The sequence below is a fragment of the Rattus rattus genome, chromosome 7, assembly GCF_011064425.1.
Source record: "Rattus rattus isolate New Zealand chromosome 7, Rrattus_CSIRO_v1, whole genome shotgun sequence".
Lineage (NCBI taxonomy): Eukaryota > Metazoa > Chordata > Mammalia > Rodentia > Muridae > Rattus > Rattus rattus.
In genome coordinates, this window is record NC_046160.1 from 128,251,863 (window position 1) to 128,261,877 (window position 10,015).

The following is a 10,015-nucleotide window of genomic DNA, read 5'->3' on the forward strand; positions in this document are numbered from 1 at the left end:
GCCTATGGCGCCAAGGCCCTAGGTTAGGTCCCCAGCTCCAAAAAAAAAAAAAAAAAAAAAAAGAGCACCTAACTCTTCCAGAGGTCCTGAGTTCAATTCCCAGCAACCACGTGGTGGCTCACATCCATCTGTAATGGGACCTGATGCCCTCCTCTGGTGTGTCTGAAGACAGCTACAGTGTACTCATAAATAAAATATATCCTAAAGGGAAAAAAAGCAGAGGCTCTACTGCAGAAGACTTGGCTTTGCTTCCCAGCACCCACATCAGGCAACCCACAGGTACCTGCAACTCCTGCTTCAGGCTCTAACGTCTTCCGACTTCCCATTGTGTTCTGTCACGCTCAAACCTTCAAGAAAGACACATATCCACAATTTAAAAAAAAATTAAAAAACAAACCAAACCAAGTGCTTTGACGCTGCCAGTCCTAGGATTCCCATTGGCCGAGTGTTGAAGCTTTGAAGTGCTTTCCTGGGAAGGTGAGGCAGGCTGCAAGCCAGCACTTGGCACCCAGTCTGCTCAGTTCCTTGGCTCCGCAGTAACGTACTAATCATTGTTTGGATTTTGGTGGTGCTATTAATATACAGTGACTCACCAGAAAGTGCAGCTTTCTGGAATGTTCTTCCCAGGGCGGTGATGTTCCTTCCCATGGAAGACAACTCTGCAAATCACTCTTTAAAGGTCTGAACACACCCAGAACACTAAAACGGGGTGGGGTGGGGGGCAGGACGACACACGACAGGCTTCCTAAATGATACAAACGGAAATGAATTGTCCCCCTAGGTAACGTATCAGTTGTACTTACCAGCTAGTCATCCCAAAATGCAAATCGGGCACGTGCCTTGGCACCAAGCCAGCAGTCAAGTTTCTTCCCACACCCTTCCCAGCTGGCAGGAGGCAGGCTGACTGCACCCAGCCTTCCTTCCGTTAGTCAGTGCGCAATGCCGTGAGGTCCGGTGCAGGCTAGGGTTATAGCTCAGCAGAGGAACCTTACCCACAGTGAGAGGTATTGGCTTACACCTCCAGCACGGAAGGGAGGAAGTAGAGAATGAATGCAAGGAGGGGCGTCTGTCACAAAAAGATGTGGCAAAGTGATCATCTGGCGCACAAAGGCAGAGAGACTGGGTCAGCCAAGTCACTGCTCCCTCCATCAGGGCTGCCGTTTGGGGATAATGAAATGTTTTGAAAATTAGTTGCATGAAGTTCTGAGACAGCCTGGGCTACATGAAAGTCTCACAAGAAAAAAACTAGCCTGTCTTTGAGCTCAGTGCCAGAGCTCCTGTAACATATGAGCCTCTACATTCAATCACCAGGACTGAACACAGGCCAAGGGTGGGACGTGATGGTGTGCACCTTTAATGCCACACTTGGGAGGACAAGTTAAGGGTAGTTTTTGACTGTAAGACCCTGTCAAACTGAAATGAACCCCTGGGCTAGAGATGGAGTTTTGTGTCAGCTCGACATAAGCTAAAATCATGAGGGAAGAATCTTAAGAAAATGCCTCCCAGGGGCTAGAGAGATGGTTCAGTGGTTAAGAGCACTGACTGCTCTTCTCGAGGTCCTAAGTTCAATTCCCAGCAACCACATGGTGGCTCACAACCATCTGCTATGGGATCTGACGCCTTCTTCTGGTGTCTGAAGACAGCTATAGTGTACTCACATATATACGGCCCTCTAAGACATTTTAACTAGTAATTGATGGGGGGCTGGGGGGGGTGACAGCCCATTGTGGGTGTTGCCATCCCTAAGCTGGTGGTCCAGGATTCTATAAGGAGGCTAAGCAAACCGGTAAGCAGCACCCTCCATGGTCTCTGCCTCCATTTCTGACCTATTTGGGTTCCATGTCCTAACCCAAGTCCTGAGAGGTCCAGCAAATAAAACTCTCCCTTTCCCCCAGGTTGCTTTGGTCATGTATCTCATTGTGGAAAAATAAGACTCTAAGACAATCCCTTAACTATCTTGCTAAACACCTTTTTAGTTTTAATACTGTTGTGAATACACTCATTCTGGGTAATCATCTTCCAACTCAATTTCCCATCAACCCAAAGCAATGTTTGGCTTAACCCTTTCCTCCTTCCCCTGGGTTACCACCATTCAACTTTCCCATTGCTTTTGAGACAAAGTCTCATATAGCCTAGGCTGGCCTCGAACTCCTAATCCTGTCTCTACTTTCGTGTGAAGAGATGGAACCCAGGGCTTCATGCATGCTGAACAAGTACTCTATGACGACACACATCCCACCAAGCTGTGCTGTTGAGTCTACGCAGTCCAGACTGCTCCTCTGTGCTGGAACTCTAAAGAGGTTCATGAGTGGAACCCTATAGTACTTGGCTTTTGTTGTCCCTGTAAGGGTCATTTACTTGTGTATCTGACACCAAACCCTCCTAGCTGGTATCACTTTGCACCTTCAATGACTTAAGAATTTGAATACTAGGGCTTGCTACTTTAACTCAGTGACCACATCTTTAGAAACAGTGGTTCTCAAGCTTCCTAATCCAATGACCCTTTAACACAGTTCATATTGGGATGACCCCCAACCACTGCTGCTATGATTTTGCTAGTTACTGTAAATACCAGTCTTAGGCAGCAACCTAAAATTTGACAACCGCTGTCTTAGCACCTTTGAAGGACTAATATGATAAGCACTTAATTCCTTAGTGCTTAATCTAGGGGAGAGCAAGACTCACTTGCTGTCTCCATTTCTCCTCTCACCTAATTTATGTACAGCCATCACTTTGCCCTTCTACATCCAGAACTGTGTGTGGTGCACATAGCACACGATTCTTAGGTGGGCAGAAAAAATCTCCCCAGAGTACATCCTGGCCTCAACTAAAGGACCTGTTTGTAGCACATCCACCTCTTTCTAGCCCAGTTCCTTATTGCTCAAGTCTGCAACCACCTTCTACCATTAAGCTACAAAGCTAAGCTTCTGAGATTTGGGAACTAAAGGACCATATGAACCCTGGTACACCACTACCAGTTCCATCAAAAACCAGGATTTGGCTTTATTACCAAGGACACTTGCCCAGAAAACATGAAGTCCAGGGCTCAGTTCTGGATGCTGCCAGAAACACTGGATGTGCCAAAATCAGACAAGGTACCCTTTTAACTGTTTAGAGGCTGTTTCTGTCAACGCATATACCTGAGGGAATCATTGGATGCCTTGGAGCCAGTTACAGGTGGTTGTAAACTGCTTCATCCCCTATTGTGAGGGTACCATTACCTAGAACTGGAGTGACAGTTGTGAGCTGCAATGTGAGTACTAAGAATTAAATCTGGGTGCTCTGAAGAGCAGCTAGTGCTCTAGATCAGCCCTTGTTTTCTTATGCCCACTATTTTCCCTCACCACCCTCGAGTACCCAAAATTTTAAGGAAGGAGTTAATGGAGAGAGAGCTCTGGACCTGAGAATGACTCAAACATTCCTCACTTATGAGGTGCTAGGACACAACCCCAGAATTCCACATACTATATAAGCATTCTAATCTTAGCCTAGCAAGTACCAGGCTCTGAGTATAGTGAGGAAGATGGGTGTATAGAGAATAGACAATATTAAAACACTGGACTCAGGTGTCTTTATGGATCAAATGACCAGTCACTAAATCCCCAAATCCTCATCTTTAAAAAAAAAAAAAAAAAGGAAAAAAAAGACACTCCACACTTTTCTTTTTATCTCATCTGTATTTACCTTTTTAAAGCAGAATGTGATTGGGCACTGTTATTTTCACATTCACAAGCCTTGCTGAGTTACAAGACCTAGGGGAACTTAGGGTTTTGTTCTCAGTACTTTGAAAAAAACCACTTGGGAAATTCCTCTGTCAAGTTGTTTTAGCTTGTGTTTACTTCTAAGACTAGTACATGCAGAATTAACTACAGGGAATGAAAAAAATTTAAGATGAAACTTAAGTCATCTTAATTTGGTCTACTAAGGAATCCAGCTCAACAGCTAAACACTTCAGACCACATAGTTAACAGTAACAGTAGGTTACATTACGTCTTACAACAAACGTTCTATCAACCTCTTGAGTCAAACCTATAGTATCACAGTATCACATGTAGAAATATGTATCTTCCCCTAGTTTTCATGCCACACAGATGTTTTAAATGTTAACAAAAATAAACAAAAATCATGGAAAATATATTATCAGAAGGAATGAAGGTAAGCATCAAACACATAGTTCTGGTGAAGCCTAGTCTACTTCTTCCATGCGTGATGTGTCATCATCTCCTTCCAGGGGTGGCATTTCTTCAGTTACAGCAGCACTGGTATCATCCACAGTAGGGTCATCCTCATCAATACCTTGTTTTGGAAATAAGTGTTACAGTTAATGCCAGCTAAGGGAGGCTGAGACTTAGGTATTAACATCCCACACACCCATCTATCCCTCAAAAGGAAACTTCATATGGGGCAAGGAAAGTGCATGCCTAAAAATCCCAGCATTGGGAAGTAGAGCCAAGGCCACCCTCAGCTATACAGCTAAATTTGAGGATAGTCCAAGTTAAATCTCAAACACAAAGGACACTGCATTTACCCCCCATACCCTAATTGAGGTCCCCACAATAGCAATAATCCAATTGTCTCAATAGCTAAAAAAATTAACATTCCATTCAACATTTTTAAAGCCAGGGAGGGTTTGTATAGCCTTAGCATTCCTGAAACTCATTCTGTCAACCAGGCTGGTCTCAAACTCATGAGATTGGCCCATCTATCTCTGTCCCCCTAACACCCTGAACCCAGCACTGGGAATTAAAGGTGTTCTCTTAAATGAACACGTAGCCTGCAATTTACCTAGACCAAGCTTGATCATCCTGTAGATCCTGTTAGCATGGGTCTGGGGATCTTCCAGACTGAAGCCGGAAGACAGGAGTGCTGTTTCGTACAGCAAGATGACCAGATCTTTCACAGACTTGTCATTCTTGTCAGCCTCTGCCTTTTGCCTTAAGGTTTCAATAATGGAGTGATCAGGGTTTATCTCCAGGTGTTTCTTTGCTGCCATGTAGCCCATTGTTGAGTTGTCTCTGAGGGCTTGAGCTTTCATGATTCTCTCCATGTTTGCTGTCCAGCCGTATGTGCTTGTGACAATACAGCATGGGGATGTCACCAATCGGTTTGACACAACCACCTAGAATAAAAAAAGTGATGACTAAGGCCTAATAGAACTTACCAGAAATGACTTTTAACCGTAATTATGTATATATATTTTAACCTCTAAGGCAAATGAACCAAACTGTAAGTAATGTCAACATTCACATACCTTTTCAACCTTTTTCTCCAAAATATCTTTCATAATTTTGCAGAGGTTCTCAAATTTTGTCTTTTTCTCTTCCTGTTTCTTCTTTTCCTCTTCATCTTCTGGAAGTTCCAGTCCTTCTTTGGTAACGGACACCAAGGTCTTGCCCTCAAATTCCTTCAGCTGTTGCACACAATACTCATCAATGGGCTCAATCATATAGATTACTTCTAAGCCATGCTTTCGGAGACGTTCCACAAAGGCTGAGTTAGCAACCTGGTCCTTGGTCTCACCTAAGATATATATACATTGTAAAGTTACTTTTAGAAATGGTTTTATGTACTCAACTTTCCTGCTTAGGTACAGGCTTAAATATAACCAGATCTTGCCTTGACCATTACCTGTGATAAAATAGATGTGCTTCTGGTTTTCCTTCATTCTGGTGCAGTAGTCCTTCAGAGAAACCATCTCATCCCCAGAAGCAGATGTGTAGTATCTCAACAGCTCTGAAAGCTTCTTCCGATTTTGAGAGTCTTCATGAATTCCAAGCTGAAACATAAGCACAGGAAAGTGTTCCACATTTATAAAAACAATTGGCCTTTAACCCCAATACTTGGAAGGCAGAAACAAGTGGGTCTAACAAGTGGGTCTAAGTGTGAGAGGCTTGTCTCAGATATACACAGCAAGTTAAAGGACAGCCAGATAGTGAGAACTTGTCTCAAGACCTCCAGTAACAGGAAAATGTGTCAACACCAACCTTTATATTTTTTGAGAACTGCTCATAAAACTTTTTGTAGTTCTCTTTATCTTCAGCCAGTTCAGTAAATAGTTCTAGGCATTTCTTGACCAAATTCTTCCTGATAACTTTCAGAATTTTGCTTTGTTGCAGCATTTCACGGGAAATATTTAGAGGGAGATCCTCAGAATCCACCACCCCTCTGATGAAATCTGTGGAAGAAAGAACAAGACACCTACTTAATCATTCTGAAAACTAAGGAATCATTTTTGGCCTATCGAGAGGACTGAGCCCAGGGCCTCAAACAAGTTATGCAAAACCCCTGCCAATGGTGCTTATTCTTCCTCTTCGTACTTACTCAGATACTCGGGGATTAACTCTTCACAGTTATCCATGATAAAAACTCTGCGTACATACAACTTGATGTTGTTCTTTTTCTTTCTGTTCTCAAATAGATCAAAAGGAGCGCGTCTTGGGACAAAAAGAAGAGCCCGGAATTCTAATTGTCCTTCAACAGAAAAATGCTGCAATAAAATGAAATACCTTTAACTGCCATGGACAAAAATGAATCAACTTTTTCACTGAGCTATGTTACACTTAAAAGCACTTCTATAGGTGAGTGGGTGTAAAGGTTAACGTAAGTCAACCTGAAAACCTGCTTTAAGTCACTCACCTTTACTGCCAAATGTTCTTCCCAATCGTTGGTTAAGCTCTTGTAGAACTCTCCGTATTCTTCATTCGTAATGTCATCAGGATTTCTGGTCCAAATCGGCTTTGTTTTGTTGAGTTCTTCTTGATCAATGTACTTTTCCTTTATCTTCTTCTTTTTCTTCTTGTCACCATCCTTCTTCTCTTCTTCTTCTTCATCAGAACCAACATCTTCTATTTCAGGCTTGTCATCAGACTCCTTTTCTTCTTTTTCTTTCTCTTCCTCTTTCTCTTCCTTTTCTTCAGCCTCATCATCACTGACTTCCTTGTCACGTTCCTTCTCCACCTTAAAATAAAAAAGTCACTTCATTACCGTGTCACAAATTATTTAAGATCTAAGAAAAAAATGTCCATAATTAAGAAACTCTTCAGTGTTTTCTATAATTTCTCAACAGTCCTCCAGAGCACAGACCCAAACTTGTTTCAAAGAGGCTTATTTACAGAATGCTAAGACCATGCTCAGTTGTCTCAGTTATTGTATCAATTTACCCTGCAGTTGAAAGAAAAACTTACAAAGAGAGTAATGGGGTAGCCAATAAACTGAGAATGTTTCTTCACAATTTCTTTTATTCTCCTTTCCTCCAAATACTCAGTTTGGTCTTCTTTTAGATGCAAGATAACCTTTGTTCCACGACCCATTGGTTCACCTGGAAAAGAAAAGGTAATGGACTATGAATTCAAATGGCTAATATTCAAAGTCTTCTCCCAGTGCTTGTTGGAGCGGAGATAAAAACGTGCAAGCAGTGTTTCCTAGCAGCTAACTTTCCACACAAATGCAGTCTCCAGAGCGTTAACTTCCTTGCTACTGAGCAAATAGCCATATGTTTTCCACATTTCCTCCAACAACCCAGTCCTTGAAGCTCCCTTCAGATTAACAATTTTGTTGGAGGGCTTAGGACTTAGCACTAAGACTATCCCAGACTGCTCCAAACTCTTCAATTCTCCCAGTTAACCCTCTTAAACATTTGACCTAAAATAACCAGACACCCACTGCACTCTGAATGCACTCCTGGCCTCTGCCTACCTGTGTCTGTCCTCACAGTGAAGGATCCCCCAGCTGAGGACTCCCAGGCGTACTGCTCATCATCATTATGCTTGGTGATGACAGTCACTTTCTCAGCAACCAAATACGCAGAGTAAAAACCAACACCAAACTGGCCAATCATAGAGATATCTGCACCAGCCTGCAAAGCCTCCATGAAGGCTTTGGTGCCTGACTTGGCAATAGTGCCAAGGTTATTGATCAAGTCAGCCTTGGTCATTCCAATGCCAGTATCCACAATAGTGAGGGTTCGGTCTTGCTTGTTGGGAATGAGATTAATGTGCAGCTCCTTCCCCGAGTCCAGTTTACTAGGGTCGGTCAAGCTCTCGTATCTGATCTTATCCAGAGCCTATTAAGAGAAGACAAACGTCACGCACACAGACAAGCCTCAAGGTGAAATTTTTACTGAAACCAACATCCATTCAATTCTCCAAGTGATATACTCACGTCTGAGGAGTTGGAAATGAGCTCCCTCAGAAAGATCTCTTTGTTCGAGTAGAAAGTGTTGATGATCAAGGACATTAACTGGGCAATTTCTGCCTGAAAGGCAAAGGTCTCGACCTCCTCCTCCTCCATTGGTTGGTCTTGGGTCTGGGTTTCCTCAGGCATCTGGGAACACGGGACGACGTTAAAGCCTCACAGAATGTCTGCAAGCGTCCTAATGCCTACCTACCCCTTTCCTATAGAAATTCCTTAGGAACTCTATTTCGGTCTGAGACGGGGACGGAATAGAAGAGGGCGAGGAGGGGGGGGTGGATGACAAAGGGATGACCTCATTTCAGAATGCGGTAATTACGAGGCGCATGTGCGCGCCTCCAGGAGGACGTTCGGACCCAAGCGGCTCCACGCACGCCGTTCCTAACGGCCACCCTCCCCCCACAAGCCGCCGCTATGGCGCCTCCCTCCTCCGCCCGCCTCAGGAGCACCGGCGAGAGCCGGGGCGGCCTAGGCAAAGGCCAGAGCCGAACGTTCGCCTCGCCCTCGACCCTCCGCCGCCGCTCCTCCTCGGCGGCCATCACCGCATCCTGGGCCTGGGGCGTAGCGGCCGCCTGGGGCCTAGGGTCTGAAGGCATGGCCGCCCACCTCTGCGGGCTGAGGGAGCTCGGATGGCGGCCCCGACCCCGCCGCCGCGTCTACATCCGTCAGCCTCTCTCTCCCCAATCCCCCGCTAAGCCCCTCTGCGAGGACACTCACCTTGGCAGAATGAGCACGCACGAAACGTGACTAACCGCACCGGGACACTGAAGCAACTGGCGCGCCGCCCCCGCGCCTGCCTTATATAGAGGCAGGCCGCCCAGCGCGCGGCGCTTTCCAGAAAGCCTCCCGACCTTCCGGAAGAACCTCCCCAACCGTCGCCTCGGCCGCGCGCCTGCGCCTGCGCACTGGACGGGCCCCGCCCCTCCACCAGGAGCGCGCAGAACCCGCGCGGAGAACGAACGCGAGCCCCTCCTCCACAGCCAGGTGCTCTGGACATGCGCAGTTCGGGATTCTCGGCGCGCCTGGCGCCTTCCCGGGCCGCGCGCGCGCCGCCTCTCGTGGAGCGCGGACAAGGTGTCCAGCGCATGCGCTAGAGGCCGCCATGTGGGCACTCTGGGGCTCCTCTCCTCCAGGGGCGGGGGGGGTTCTGCAGAAGGGACGTTCAATGTGAGGCTGCGTTGCTGTGTGAACCTCAGTGCCCTCTGCGGCGCGTTAGGTGTCTGAGGCGAGAAGATCCCCCTGTCTTCGGGCTCCCATTGGGGACGTAGACCCCCGTCGGGACGCGAGTCTGACTCCTGGCTTCCACCTGATGGGTGGGGCGTCTCCCGAGCCGGGGTTCTGCTTGTTGCGCGGTCTGGCGCGTGGTACCACTGTCTGAATTTTAGGGCTGTCCCCTCTGGAGCCTGTCCTGAAGCCTTACTGTGGGTAGTACACGGTGGATCTTCCAAATCTGTCCATAGTGCTTGGGGGTTTCTCTTTGACCAAAACCCATGACCCTCAAACTTGGGCGTTGTTAGGGATTTAGTGTCAAATTTGTGCTACCCTAACTTATTGTAATTACGGGACCCAGAAAGATGGCTTCATCCAGTAGAGGTGCTTGGGTTTGATATCTGCCACCCAGATAGCGGGATGAGAGGTAGGGATAGCGGGGTGGGAGGTAGGGGGTTGGGAGTGGGGAGCTAACCCTCAGCGCCTGTGACACTCATGTGCCCATACACACACACTCGCACAATGTGAAAATAAGTGTAAAGGGCTAGAGAGACGGCTAGGAGCAGTTAGTGATACCAAACTCGCACGTTAAGGCAGCTCACAAGCACCAGTAACT

General features: G+C 46.3%; 1 protein-coding gene across 1 annotated transcript; it reads right to left on the reverse strand.

Annotated features, from left to right (window-relative positions):
- Nucleotides 1-3,657: 3,657 nt before the first annotated feature.
- Nucleotides 3,658-9,013, reverse strand: Hsp90aa1 (heat shock protein 90 alpha family class A member 1). The gene is made up of 11 exons (XM_032908447.1): nt 8,908-9,013; nt 8,161-8,322; nt 7,696-8,062; nt 7,185-7,318; nt 6,637-6,957; nt 6,322-6,487; nt 5,985-6,175; nt 5,629-5,776; nt 5,252-5,520; nt 4,786-5,119; nt 3,658-4,296 (listed from the first exon to the last, which is right to left on the reverse strand). Exons 2-11 carry the CDS (start codon nt 8,320-8,322, stop codon nt 4,187-4,189), a joined length of 2,202 nt encoding a protein of 733 aa, XP_032764338.1. The 5' UTR covers nt 8,908-9,013; the 3' UTR covers nt 3,658-4,186.
- Between the last annotated feature and the right edge of the window lie 1,002 nt (nt 9,014-10,015).